At 43.9% G+C, this 15,482-nt stretch overlaps 1 protein-coding gene across 1 annotated transcript in view; it reads right to left on the bottom strand.

Annotated features, from left to right (window-relative positions):
• Positions 1-15,482, bottom strand: part of MEI1 (meiotic double-stranded break formation protein 1) — an 888,987-nt gene that overhangs the window by 57,325 nt on the left and 816,180 nt on the right. Inside the window, exon 26 of the mRNA XM_029587121.1 lies at positions 4,457-4,541. Within this exon, the coding sequence (XP_029442981.1) occupies positions 4,457-4,541 (85 nt within the window). The remainder of the gene's footprint in view (positions 1-4,456; positions 4,542-15,482) is intronic.

Genomic DNA, 15,482 nt, shown 5'->3' with positions numbered 1-15,482 from the left:
GGGTCTAGAACGGGTAGATGTGAATCGGTTATTTACTCTTTCGGATAGTAGAAAGACTAGGGGGCACTCCATGAAGTTAGCATGGGGCACATTTAAAACTAATCGGAGAAAGTTCTTTTTTACTCAACGCACAATTAAACTCTGGAATTTGTTGCCAGAGGATGTGGTTAGTGCAGTTAGTATAGTGGTGTTTAAAAAAGGATTGGATGAGTTCTTGGAGGAGAAGTCCATTACCTGCTATTAAGTTCACTTAGAGAATAGCCACTGCCATTAGCAATGGTAACATGGAATAGACTTAGTTTTTGGGTAATTGCCAGGTTCTTATGGACTGGATTGGCCACTGTTGGAAACAGGATGCTGGGCTTGATGGACCCTTGGTTTGACCCAGTATGGCATTTTCTTATGTTCTTATGTTTTAAAGGGGAGTATTACTTCGACAAGTGTATGCCAATGGGGTGTGCAGTATCATGCGCATACATCGAATCATTCAGTACAGTGTAAATGATTTCTCCTTCTTTGGCATTTGCTTCATGTATGTTTTTATGAAGTCTGCCCATATTGTTTGCGTGAAAGCATGACATTCTGGTATTGGTTACGGAGGTAGAATGATCTGGATTGAAGACTCACTGATGTTTGTGGTTTCAAAATAGGAGATGAAGACATGCCACTTGTTGATTCTGTGTCTCCTTTCTTTTTTCATGTATTTTCTCTTGGTGTCAAAGAATGCCGATGCCAAGGTTTCAGTGCTGAGTGTTCTGTGCTGTACTTTATTGGCACTGATTGATTAATATTGTCAGCATTGTTTTGGCACTGACAGTTCTGTGCTGTGTCTTTTTGATGCTGGTGATTCTCAGTGCTAATGTTTCAATGCTGAAAGTTCCTTGTCATGTCCCGTTGGCACTGGTGACTTGGCACCAATGTTGTTGTGCCAATGGATCATGCTGTGCCCTTTTGGTGCCGCAAATCTCAACGCCTATGCTTTGGTGCAGAGGGTACCTTTGTAAATGTTGACAATTTTTGGCTCTTTATGTCATGCTCGGCATGATTTGACAAACCCAAATTTTGCTGTTTTTTGACTTACTCCAATCTGAAGAGTTCACTTACCCATACTTAAGTCGATGTTCTCTGTAGGCTAGTACCCTTGGGGACATTCTGCACAGGGGCTACATATATCTATATCATGATCTTATCTGAGGCATTTTAGGAATAATGAATTTAAATCTAAGACCAACATTTTATGTTCACATTTCAGACATTTTTTTGAATGGAATTTTCTCTTTTCTTTCAGAAGATGTTTTTTCTGTCCACATTTTAATTTTTACACAGTGATGCTGGAGAGAAAAATGTTCCCAACCATTTGTTAAGTGGATGAAAACAGATTGAAGGAGAAGTACACACAGGGGCATTAACATGCTCAGAAGACAAAGTTAAACTTTCTAAGCTTTGAGAGAAAAAAGGACCCATCTCAGCAACTTCTGATGATATCACCCATCTTGTGTGGCTGTATTGTTCTGCTTGCCCACGGAAAATTCACTGACTTTCTCTTTAGTGAGTTTTCCTTTTTTCAGGAGGAGAGAGCTGGAGCATGTTGTATTTTCCTTTTGAGGAAATTCTTCTGCCCTTCCTTTTATTTTGAACGTTGGGAGAGATTTCCTGTCATGCAACGTCCATTTAACCAAATCATGGAATAAAGCTCAAACATTCGTTAAGTGTCTGAGGAGAGCAAAGGTGCCAAGGAAGAGAAGAGAAGTGGAACTCTTGCAGTTTATGACCACTTAAATACCCATCTGGTATCCAAGGTTTGGAGCAAAGAGGTATCTTTCCAGTACAACAGGAGTAATGTGGTGATTAGTAGGGCTTTGAGATAAGGTATGCAAATTGGGGTTTAACTTTTGTTCAGAAATCCCCTCAGTAAAGTTCTTCCAGTAAAAAACTCATCTACTCTTAGAATAGAGGGAGCTGTTTTGAGACTTCATGACTGAAGAAAATCCAGAGTTACAGATTTATCAAAGGTAACTTTGCTTACTGGATTTTTGCAACAAAGTAAGAAACTTGCAAGAAGCATGATGGTTCATGTTTAAAGCATCTCTGGCAGAGAGTACCTGATACAGGGGCTACAGTAAAGTTCCAGGGCAGTTTTTACTATCTCAAAACACTCTTGATACTCCTGAGGATTCAGCTAAAGGTATTTGAAGTTGTGGCCCATGGACCCAGCTCATCTTTCTGCCTTGCAGGCTATTCCAGGCTTAGCTCCACGCCTTTCAGAACAGCAAGAAACCCTGGAGAAACTTACTACAGCTTTTCACCAGCTTCATATGCAGAAGACTCAAAGCACAGCTTCTATACAAGAAGTCCAGTTACCAGAGGTAGCTTTAAAGTCAGCTGTACCACTGGTGGCGCCTGTTTGATTCTCCGGAGAACTCCAGAAGACTCGAGGCTTCTTGAACCAGTGCAGCTTACAATTCTCCATTGAATTTAAAACTCTAGCAGTGGAGCTTCGCTGGGAACCTAGATGTCTGAAGACACTCTTTTGCAGAGGCCTGGATACCCGTATAAAGGATGAGCTGACTGCTTGTCAGACACCTGACTCGCTGGAAGAATTAATATTCTTAGCCACTCGGATTGACTGGCGGCTCCGAGACAAGGTAAAGGAACCCTGGTCTAAGGTGTTACCTGGGTTGAAGCAAACCAGTGCTCCTGCACTACAAGGGGGTGCAGCACCTCCTGCTGTAGAGAAGAAGGAACCGAAGGAACCTGGTCACGGACACTTGACTTCTAAAGAGAGAAGATGTAGGAGGAAGAACGGCCTGTGCATGTACTGCGGTCAGCCAGGCCATGATGTTTCTGCTTGCCCTATTTGTCCGGGAAACGGACAAGCCAGAGGAGGATGGGGGCTCCTCTCCCTGGGCCCTCTTCAGAGGTGGCTTGGCCAGGGCCGATGCCACTCCGGTGCCAGTGCCAGCACAGGACTGTGATACACGTCGGTGCTGGTGTCTGTGCTTGCTGCTGTGCTCGACCCAGTCCTTCTCTGGCGCTGAGGATGATGATGCTGGAGACTTAGAGGGAGTCGATGCCGGCGAAGGTCGGTCTCTTGCTCCTCTTTCTTCCCGGCGGGGCTGCAATGGAGAGGGACATGGCTCAGATGAACCCCCCTCGACTCGATGCATCCGAAGTCGACGGAGCGGTTTGTTTGGGCCCAAACAAATGCTCCATCTTTTCCAAGCAGGCGCACTGGCCTTAGGGAGTCATCTGGGCACAGCTCTGACACCAACGGACGTTGTAGGAAGGCCCGAGGCATAAGACGCACACGGTGTGCGGGTCTGTTATGGACATTGTCCATGGGCACTCGGGACACTTCCGAAAACCTGTCGCCATTGTAAAAAATAGGCAGCACGTGATCGGTGGTCGTTGGTTACAGTAAGGTGAAAAATGGGAACCGACCATTTTATCGCGAAAAAACTCACCGAACGTCAGAGGAGTTGAAGCGTGATGGGGGACCCCGGTGACGGGGTAAAGAATGAAGTAAACTTCAAAATCTTTCTATGAGGAAAAAAAGTGTGAGGAAAATCACACAGAGCTCCAATAACCGTGAGGCAACTGCTGCACGGAAAAAGAGAGACTGAAGGGGGACCCCGTGTGGCCACAGGGTTAATGGTATGCTGGGCATGTGCAGTATGCCAGTCAAAGTTCTAAAACTTTGACAAAAGTATTCCGTGACAGGGCTCATTCTGATGATATCACCCATCTGTGAGGACTACCATCCTGCTTGTTCTGGGAGAATACTGCAGTTTAGTAAATACCGCAGGAATTTTATTGGGGTACAACAGTGCAGAAACACATGGTTCTATCATGGCTTAGTAAACCTGCTCCTTAACTACTACCCACCAAGTTTCTTTCTGTCATGGAGTACCTCTGAGGAGAAGCCAACAACATTCATTTGTAGACATTTCATTTATTTATACAAATTTCTTATCTGCCCTTCCAAGTAAAATGCCAAAGGCATGGCTACATTTCAACCAGTGAGCATTGATATTCAGTGCTACCTGGCTAAAGTTAGCTGGGTAAGTCTGATAGGAAAAATAGCATTCCTAGTTACTCAGATAGCTTTAGCCACACATATTCAGCAGGACACTTATCCAGCTCTGTTCCACTGAACATCCAGGTAAAGTTACCTGGGTATATTTCCCTTTCATTGGCCCACTTAATATCAGCCTTAAAGACTATCTACTTGTCAATGTGTTGAGCCAACCCCAGAGCTATTGGGTCAACCCTTATATCTTGGTTCTCCTTCAGCACATTATGGTTTGTGCACCATTGACATCAAGATACTAATTCTGTACACTCAGTTGGAGTTAGCTGTTGTGTGAAATACGAAAGGTTAGGGCATATAAGTAAGACGTGGATGTGTGAGGCATTTGATGCCCTATGCTATGTCCAGAATTCAGTGATTACATACCTAACAGCAGGAATGAACTGTTCTTCTTCCTGAAGGAAATAATATTCAGTATCTCATCCAGATCTACAGAGACTGCCTTGTGAACCTGCTCAGCACAGAAACAAAGGGGATAAAGCTGAACAATTCCATTCTACAATATTACATATACATTCAACTACAATCACTACAAGTTTTACAAATAAACTTTCCACACCATTAGAGAGTAACCCAGAAAAGTTCCTTTTGGTAATTTAATTAAATTAAAAATTAGGGGTTTTTTTTCAAGACATTTGTTTTTAAAAATTTACTTCTATATATGTTCGTTGAATAAATGTACAAAAGCTTTGCCTGTCAGGACCTTCAACATGATCAAAACAGGAAACAACTCTGATGTAATGAAGGTGTTCTATGCATGTGCAAGGATTGTTAAGAGGAGCTGAAAGGCTGAGGCCTTCCTCTAGACTATGAAGAAGCATGGACATAGTCTGGGAAAAATTAGGTAAAATCCAGATAGCCTTATGTGGTGAGGTCTGCAGGAGCTAAAGGGCTGACATCATGACAGAAATTAATTCCTACAGTAATATCAGTTAGATTTATTTATTTATTTATTTATTTCAAGTCTTTTATATACCGAAGTATAGCAATCTGCCTTCACTCCGGTTTACATGAGAACAACTTAATACATTGTATGAACATTAGAACAACTTATTACAGCATATGTACATTTGAACGAGAGACTTATTAATTGAATGACTATTACAAATCTAGAAACAAACATTTCTAACAAATTAATACATTGTATAAATGTCATTTTGGCTTGCCCTGCTAGAGATGCCCTTGCTTGGAAGTTATCATCATACCCTTACCATCATACCCTTATCATCATACCCTTACATGAAAAAGCTAGATGCACCCTATGTCCGATGATGAACGCACCTTATGTTCAACGATGTACTATAGTTACTACATAACCTGCATAAAATTATCTTATGGTCCACTCATATACATGTTCATTTTGTGTGTTGTTTAGAAATGTTCGTTTCTAGATTTGTAATAGTCATTCAATTAATAAGTCTCTCGTTCAAATGTACATATGCTGTAATAAGTTGTTCTAATGTTCATACAATGTATTAAGTTGTCTGCCATTAAATTGGCTATAAAAGATTCAATAAGAAGTCCCAAGGTCCTTCTAATTTTGTAACAAAGCATGATGCTTCCAGACAGCCTGTTTCAGGAGAGAGAGAGAGAGAGAGAGAGAGAGAGAGAGAGAGAGAGAGAGAGAGAGAGAGAGAGAGAGACTTGCTATAGTGCTTCTGCCATAGACAGGTATTTGTATCCCTATGGTAGGCCCACCTAGTAACTCGAGGTGAGGATTAGATATCAGTGTAGGGGGTTGGGGGCCGCTTTCACATTCAACATGAGACGTACGAACAGAACAGTGGTCTCTTGTGAAGATTTGATGGCCTTCGGAGTGAGGAAACTCACTCCAAGATGAGATTTGGGCAATGTTCTCTCCACCTAGCTTGATGGACACTCTACCTGGGCGTATCTATTGAAATCCCGCGTATTCTTGTTCGCGCCTGGTGCGCGAACAAAAGTACGCGTTCGCGCTAAATTATAAAATCTACCCCTGTGGATCCATAAAGGCCAGAGGATGGGAATGAAGAGAAGAGCCATGGGTGTGGCTTGCTGGAATGGTGGCTACTGTACCTGGTGATTACTAACCTTACTCAATAAGCCTCCATACAGTTAATACAACTTCAACATTGTTCTCTGCTTCAATGGCAAGGGGTAATGTAGAAAAGAGGATTTGCATTCAGACAACAACCAACAAGGACTGAACTACACAGTCTGGGTAAAGAAATAAGTGTGGGGGTAGCTTATTTATTGCAGCGGTTACTACACTAAACCAATTAAGCCTGATACTTCACTTTTAATGCATATCCAGCATTGCTCTCTGCTTCAACGGCAGGGGGAAATGTGGAAAAGAGGATTTACATTCAACCAACATCCAACAAGGCATTGATCTGTGCAGTCTGGGTAAACAAGCATCGGGGTAAGTTGCTTGATGCAGCGGTTACTACCCTTAATTATTAAACCTTATGCTTCACCTTTGATGCAACTCCAACATTACTCTCTGCATCAATGGCAGGGGGTGGCAAGAAATTAGAATTAATCAGTTACCAACAAGGGCCCTGAATTTGGTGGTCGGTGAAACAGATAAGTATGGGAAAATAAGTGTGGGAGCTTGCTGGGCAGACTGGATGGGCCGTTTGGTCTTTTTATGCCATCATTTCTATGTTTCTATCTCAGTCACACATCAGAACACAGACCATCACAAAATAGTATAAACAAACCATAAAGTATAAATAGAAACACGCAGGCAAAAACTGAACTTGAAAATGCAACATTCCTGATACTGTATGCAATTCAACAATGGAAAATCACCATTCATCATAAAACAAATAAAATCAAGAAATACAAATCATCAACAATATTGATAAAAGAATACATATTTCAAAACATCTGATGAATAGAATAACATCCAATAATTAAAATCTCATATTCAAATTTTAAAAAATTTACCAAACACCAATAAATATTTCAAAACAGCAGACACATCAACTAACATGCAATAAAAGAGATTTTAAAAAATTCTCCATTCTCCATACCTGGGAACTTTTGATTTCCAATCACCCTGAGATTGTCCTGGATTAAGTAAACCAATCTGGGGGAGACTATTGTCAAACCCAATAGCAGATACAGGGTCCTGAGAGCAATCTTGACCAAGGGTAACTGTTTAAGTCCCTCCCACCCTACCCCACTACCCACCCCTGGGGTTTTGTTTCTGATATAATCTGCCTGCATACATAATTTGTCACCCTTATAGGCTGGTAATTTGGTAATTCCTTAAGTGTTATCCATCAAATTTACAAAAATGAGGACTATCTAATGCAACTGCTGTGGAGCCTTTATATTGAGGGTAATCATATGGAAACTTAAGGCTTGCCCCATTTGTTCAGAACTCTCTACCTTGGAAAAGGAACTGGCTGAAGTGAAAGCTGAATTAGCTTCAATAAAGAAAGTCCCAGCCACTTTACATTATTCAGGAATTAATTTCCCATTTCCACAGAATAACCAAAATTCAAGGAAAAAGAGATTTACTGTGGGCTCAGGAAGGATAAGACCTGTGACCCACAGACACCCGTTATTGACAGCTGTGCAGCCCACAACTCTACCCCCCCCCCCCCCCCACTCACACAAGGCATTAAGGAACTCAAAAAACAGTATTACTGTGGGCTCTGGAAGAATTAGACCTGTGATCCGGCGACACACACTGTATCAAGTGCAACAAGTACAAAATGCCTTCTCTGCACTAAATACTGAAGAAGTTCTTGAAAAAAAGATTGAAGTGTTATCAAAAAAGAGAGAAGAAACCCAATGCATACAGAAATTCCAGATCAAGCCCTTGTAGGGACATAAGGCCTGGATGGACAGGCACAGCATTAGAGGTCAAGCCCTTGTAGGGACATAATGCCTGGAGGAACAGGCACAGCATTAGAGGTCAGGCCCTTGTAGGGACATAAAGCCTGGATGGACAGGCATAGCATGTTATGATAACGTGTGTTTTATGGATCCTTGGCTGCTGTGGAGATGACTACACCCACGGGGAGGAGCCCCGTGAGGAGCCACAACACTGGGCTAGACTCGTACATACAAAACACAGGAAAGTTCTTTATTTAACAGCTTGAAGATCTCCACCAGAGGTGGCAGTAGTGAGGCAGTCTGTGGTTGAAGTCTCAGGGACCTTGGCAGAGGGAGCCCTTCTCTCCTTGATGACATCAGGAGGTTCCGCAGCAGATCTCCCAGCGAGGAGATACTGTGGATGAGGTAGACTGAGAGTTAAAGTACTCACTAGGTGTTAGCTGTTGGTATGCGATTCCACCAGGTATGTTGTAGAAGGTACAGGCACCGAGGCAGGGAGAGCAGGCCCTCGAGGAGCGAGTACCTGTTCCCTGTAAGGCACCTGAAATAAAGCAGAGGGCTCCTGAGGAGCGGGTACCCAGGTTAGTAATTACCCCGAAGGGCAGAGAGAGAGAGTTTCCTGCAGCGTAGACAGGAACGGATTTGAGTCCTTGCTAACTCGGAGAACTAGCAAATGAGTGAAGGTAATATACCCAGCATTAGAGGTGAAGCCCTCGTAGGGACTTAAGGCCTGGACGGACAAGCCCAGCATTAGAGGTCAAGCCCTTGTAAATACTCAGAAGCTATTAACTGTACTTATTAGGAATGTGAATCGTTTTTTGACGATTTAAAATATCGTCCGATATTTTTTAAATCGTCAAAAATCGTTAAAGAGTGCGATACAATAGAAATTCCCCCGATTTATCGTGAAAAATCGTTAATCGGGTTTGTGTCCACTAACGGGAGTTATTTGGGGGGGGGGGAACCGGCACACCAAAGCAACCCCTAAACCCACCCCGACCCTTTAAAACTAATCCCTTACCTTCCCCCACACTCCCAAACCCTCCCAAAATGTTTTAAAATCACCTGGTGGTCCAGTGGAAGCCCCGGGACCGATCGCCCACTCTCGGGCCATCAACTGCCACTAATAAAAAAGGCGCCGATGGCCCGATAAAAAAACCCCCACCCTGACCCTTTAAAACTGACCCCTTAGCCTCCCCCACCCTCCCGACCCCCCCCCCCCCCAAAATGTTTTAAAATTACCTGGTGGACCAGTGGGGGCGCCGGGAGTGATCTCCCGCTCTAGGGCCGTCGGCTGTCACTAATAAAAATGGCGCCGATGGCCCTTTGCCCTTACCATGTGACAGGGTATCTGTCGCCGGCCGGCACCATCTTTAAAGATGGCGCCAGCCATCCAGTGCTCCTACCATGTGACAGGGGCCAGCCAATGGCTTTTTATGTTCTTAAATTCCAAATGTTTCAAAACAGGAAAAGAATATTCTGGAAAGAAATGATGCACAAAAACATGGAGTTGAAATTAGAAATACTAGAACTAAACTCAGAGAGGCACAGCGTTTGAGGTCAGGCCCTTGTAGGGACATACGACCTAGATAGTGGACGAAGAGGTACAGCGTTTCAGGTCAGGTACATGTGCTGATATTTTCTGGAGCATAGGAGGCAGTTGGAGCTTCTGCAAGGCTTTCAATTGCTTTTATTCATCTTGCCATTCACAGGGAAAATTTGGAAACCCAAGCAAAGGCAGGTTTATTTTCAAAAACACTAGCATTTCCAGCAACTCTGGTACCAGCCTTGAGCGGTGAGGGCTTATGATATCCCCTGTCATTGAAAATACACGTTCACTGGGCACACTGGTTGGTGGACATGACAGAAATCGCTGAGCCACTTTGGCTAAGTGTGGCCAGACAGTGGACTTGTGTGCCCAATATGCCAGCGGATCTGTCTGCATGTCCTCTGTGGGCTCTGAGAGATACCGTGTCACTGACAGTTGTGCTGGTGTCTCCTTTGCTTGGGTGGGCTGAGAATCACTCATGCCACCTACTTTCTCTCTAGCCCGTGGCAGAACAGATAATTCTTTATGGGCAACATGCCTTTGGCTTACTGAAGTGGAGGAGGAGGAGGTACTAGCTGTCGTTGACAGAGTACTGCTCATGCTTGGGCTACCACAACTCTCTGAAGTGCCTGCCGCTGTTTCCTCCTCTGCTTCATGCCTAATCTGTCTCTGCCTATGGTGCTTCTGATCACAGACTTTTGCTAATAGCAGTTCCTTCACAAATGAGAGACAATTGGACTGTAGGGCGAGTTTCCCTTTCACACGGGATCATAGAATGTGGTGAGCATGAATGTGTGCTCTTCTGTTAAAGGCCCTAATCTCTCTTGCACCTGCTCCTGCAAAAGGTCCAGACTATGCAGCACCTCAGCTGTCATTCCCTTTTCCTGTTTAAAGCCCTCCAAATTTTCCTCCAGAAAATTAACTATAGGGATGATGTCAGCCAAGGTGGCACTTCTGGAACTCAGCTCCTCATTGACATCCTTGAAGGGCTGCAGGATTTTTACCAGCTGACTCATGACTAACCAATCATGATGTCCTTGGGGATTATGCACACCTATGTCCATTGCTGTAGGAAGTTCATGAAGGGGTGTCTGCAGCTCCACTAACCTCTGCAGCATCATAAAGGTGGAATTCCACTGGGTGGCAAAGTCTTGAATGAGACGCTTCTGAGGCATTCCAAATCAGTCTGCTTTTGTCGGAGAACATGCCCCTGCCTTCACACTTCTGTGGAAGTGCGCTGCTATGTTCCTGCACTTGTGTATTAACGTATGCAGGTATTCATTCTCTTGATGATTGGACTCCAACCCCAGAGCTGACTTCACTACCAGGTGCAGAGTGTGTGCAGAACATCAGATGTTTTGAAAGCGCCCGTCGGTTATTGCCTTTACCATGTTTGCACCATTGTCTGTGACATAGAACCCTGCCTGAGGATTCCTGTCTCACTGGTGTAGCTGCCAGCCCTCCAGAATCTGTCTTATGCATGCTAGAATATTGGCTGAGGTATGGGCCTCGTCCGTCAGGTGAGTGTGCAGTAAAGCCCACCTCCATCCTGATTCTTGTTCACTAATAGAGCTGCTGCCTGCCCCTGCCTCAGCCAGGTCCCACCAGTGTGCTGTCAGGGAGAGGTAAGAGTGTGCAGCATTCATGGTGGTCCAGATATCGCGGGTGAAATGCACACTCCCCTGTGCCTTAGCTAGCAGCGCTTGGATGCAACTGCGACACTGGTTGTACAGGCTGGGGATGACCTTTCTGCTAAATGTGGTTCTGGAGGGGACTTTGTAATTTGGAACTATGACCTTCAGCAAATGCTTGAAACCCACATTCTCCACTATCTGCAAGGGCTGGTCATCAAGGGCAATCATTTCCCCAATGCTCCTGGTTACAACTTTTGAGGCTGCCTGCCTTCTACCCCAGGATAGCGTTACCGCACACCACCCCATTTCCTCCATGGTGGGTTGTTGCTTCTGCCACATGGCAGAGGGCTGCTGGCCTGCCATCTGACTGCTAGAAGGGGCTGAGAGCGTGGGGTGACTCTGCTCCTTTTCAACCACTTTACGCTGCCTGGAAAAAGGGATCCCCTGATTGGTACTGCCATCATCCCCAGATGGCAGTACTGTTGTTGGGTGTTGCCTCTTCATATGATGTGTCATGACAAAATTAGATAGATGTCCCATTTGCTTGCCTCTGCTAATAGCCCTGCCACAGTAATTACACTGAGCAAAATGCGGGTCCTCCAACACTTTAAAGTGGCTCCAGATCACAGATTTCTTTCGTGATCCCTTCTCTATAGCCTTCAGGGTGGATGCTGGCACTGGAGCTGAAGTAGTGGGTGCACCCTGAGAAGCAATGCCAGGGGCATCTGTCACAATCTGTGCCTGTGCTGACTGCTCTTCCTCCTCATCATCATCAGTTTCATCTCTCCCCTGCTGCACTGAAGTGGAGGCTGACAGGACTAACTAATCCTCCTAAACCTTCTTCAGTTATTACTTCTTCCATTTCTGATGATGAGAATCCCACACAAGATGATTCTTCATCGGAATTAGAAGCAAACAGTGGCTGCATTGTGAACGCTAAGTCAAGTCTGCTGTCGCACTCCTGATTTTGGGTGTCTCCATTTTGTCTGGCATGACTCAGCCTCCCTTTCCTTCACCTCCAAAACTACAGGGTCAGAAACAGGTGGTGGTGATGCATCATCTTTAAATTTCGTTTTTTTCCGGATGGAACTGCCTGCCCCTCCAGAGATTTTAGATTGGAACAGGTCCCTTTTTAACTTTAATGGGGGACTGGCACTGCCTTTTGAAGTGCCTCCTATGCCAGTCCCAATCACTCGACCACATCTAGCTTTCCCTGACATTATGGATTTAATGTCACTGCCTACTAGGGATTTCAATTAAAAGAATTATTTCCAAAAGAGACCCACTGGCTTCAAAGAGCACTGCTGACCCAATATACGTGAGTCTGCAAAAGTGATCCCAGGTCTACGAGGCTGTGCCTGGATGTACACTAAAACTGGGAACGCTGTATGTGTGCACACACCAAGCTTGTAACTACAAAAGAGGCCCACTGGGGATTTGGCTTCAGAGAGCACCCCTGTCCCAATATACGTGAGTCTACAAAAGTGCCCCCAGGCTCACAAGGCTGTGCCTGGATGTACACTAACACTGTATGTGTGCACACACCAAGCTTGTAAATACAAAAGAGTCTACAAAAGTGCCCCCAGGCCCATGAGGCTGTGCCTGGATGTACACTAAAACTGGGACCGCTCTATGCACACACCAAGCTTGTAACTACAAAAGAGGCCCACTGGGGATTTGGCTTCAGAGAGCACTGCTCTCCCAATATACATGAGTATGCAAAAGTGCTCACTGGCCCACGAGGCTGTGCCTGGATGTACACTAAAACTGGGACCGCTGTATGCACACACCAAGCTTGTAACTACAAAAGAGGCCCACTGGGGATTTGGCTTCAGAGAGCACTGCTGTCCCAATAATATATATGTGAGTCTGCAAAACTGCCCAGTGCCCACTGATGCCCAGTGAGTGCACTGCATGTCTTCTTGGCTTAAAAGAGCACAAAGAGACAGCCTGAGTTCAATAAAAAAAAAAACCTGCAGTTAAATATAAAGGATGGCTTGCTTGGCACAGCAACAAAAATGAAGAAATATATTTTTCAATGGAAAATTCTATCAAAGTAGCTAGCAATTTAATATATCTCTCACCCACAACACCAAAATCCTGCTTGCAACCTACCCCAAGGGGTAAAATAAGCAGAAAAATGCCACTGCTAGCAGCTTCTCTCAGTGGCACAGACAGAGACACTGTCTCAGATCAATAAAAAAAATTGCGGTAAAAAAAAGCATGGCTAGCTGGCGGCAGCACTGCAGCCAAATCGAACAAATATCTTTTTCAATGAAAAATTCTATCAAAGTAGCTAGCAATTGAATACAGATTTGAGACACTCAGACTAGCTCTGAGTGAAGCCACCTCCCCGGACCACCTCCCCAGACTATTCCAGCCAAGAAAGTGCATGGCATGCTGCGTGCTTAATGTATAAATAGTGCTGCATCATCAGGAATAGCGTCACAGAGCACTGAGTGAGAGCGGCGATTGACGGCATTACAAAAATGCTTAGCTCTGATAGGGTGCATTCTGGTCTCCTTGCCAACCTGTCTGACCCACTCTATGACAGGTCTGTGAGGTCACTTATGACTCACAGGAAAGGGCTGGGTTTTGCTATCTCCTATTTCAAACGGCCGCTAAGAAATCACTGCGAGCCAAAAGAATGAAACTATTATGATATGTTGTATTTGTGGGGGATCGTGATGCGTCTCGTGAACCCATGAATACAACAAATAGGGACCTATACGTTGAAAATTGCCAATGCGTTGCAAACGAATGCACATCCCTAATGATGCCAACCAGAAGTCCTTACTAAAAGGATATGGTATTAGGCCTATTGTGACAATTCAATAGAAAGACCAATAGCCAACATGAACAGTAGTAAATACTTGATATGACAAAATAACTTGGCCATAACTGAAACTGCTATAGGTTTGTGAAATTTTTTTTTAAGTATAATCTAATCACCTTTTATTAGCATGGCATTATTTTATATATTTTTTTATGCAGATAAATTTTATAAACAACTTTTCTGTTACTATTTGTCAAAAAGTCTTTTTGCATGAAAATACAGTTGCTAAAAAGCTTGGTTTTCAAAGAAACATTATACTTAATAATGTATTTGTTCATCACAAGAAGCAGCAGCGCCAAGACTGTACTGAGGGGCAATTGACTTGCTTGTATGCTGAATGTCATGATAAATTGATTTTTTATCACATCCATTTCATGGAAAGTCAGAAAGCTTATCTTGTCTTGTGAAAAAGTCAAGTTAAAGATTGCCTCAAGCGCTTATGCTTAATAATGCATTTATTCATAATAGGAAGCAGCAGCAGCAGCAAGCATATACTGCAAGGCACTCAACTTGCTTGGGTGATAAATGTCACAGTATGAAGAGTTTTTATCACAATTTCTTGAAAAGTCAAAGAACTTATCTTCTGTTTTAGAAAATCAAATTAAAAATTGCCCCTATACTGGCCACATTTTGATGATTTTCATTAGGGGGACGTGCATAGTTTCTGCTTTTGTTTATAAGACTATCGCAGTTATCTGATGGCATCCAAAAAAGAAGTCATAAATACATGACGCAAGCATACTTAATTTAATTGATGCATCCTTGCTTTAACCAGTGTTGTTAATTATGAATTTGAATTGATATGGAATATGCGTGATTCATGAAAATAATAAAGATAATCATTTTAAATCAAAGAAAGCCAGTCCAATTCTTTGTGAAGAGTATGTAAATGGTAAATCCGATAATGTTCTTTGAAATTTCATTTGGTGACTATATCACTTCCTCTTGCTGAAAATTGGACTTGTTCTATAATGGTCCATCACAATTGTGAAAACAAATGTGTTTGTCCAGGCAATGTTGAACAAAAGGAGCATTTAATTTTTCTGGATTTAAACAACTGCAATGCTCAATAATGAGCCCACTATAGAACGGTCTATTATTGTGTCCAATATAAACTTTAAAGCAAGGGCAAATCGTTGCTTTCGTGGCTGCTCTACGCTCTCACTCCACTCTCTCTACCTCTGTGGTGACTCCCTCTGGGTCTGATGGATGACTTGCTGCTGCGGCGTTTCCATGCCGCCTCTCTCCGGCGTACCCGGACCGGCTCGACGCTGCGGATCTGCCATGTTCCTGATGATATACGACACGCGCGTGTGCTCCGATGCATGTACCAGCAAGGGCGCAAACTTCAGGGGTGTCCCCTGAGATGATGTCATCCGCTTCCAGTATAAAAGGTCTCATACTTTCGCTAACAGTTTGAGTTAGCAAGGACTACGAATTGGACATGAATTCAGACTTTGATTCGGTCTCGCTATGGATTCATCCAAGCTACTCTGCCTCCTCGGACTTACCAGGGGTACCCGCTCCTCGGGGGCCTTGCTC

This window comes from Rhinatrema bivittatum, chromosome 2 (genome assembly GCF_901001135.1).
Source record: "Rhinatrema bivittatum chromosome 2, aRhiBiv1.1, whole genome shotgun sequence".
Lineage (NCBI taxonomy): Eukaryota > Metazoa > Chordata > Amphibia > Gymnophiona > Rhinatrematidae > Rhinatrema > Rhinatrema bivittatum.
The sequence above is the reverse complement of the archived record's forward strand: the minus strand, read 5'-3'. Positions and strand labels throughout refer to the sequence as shown.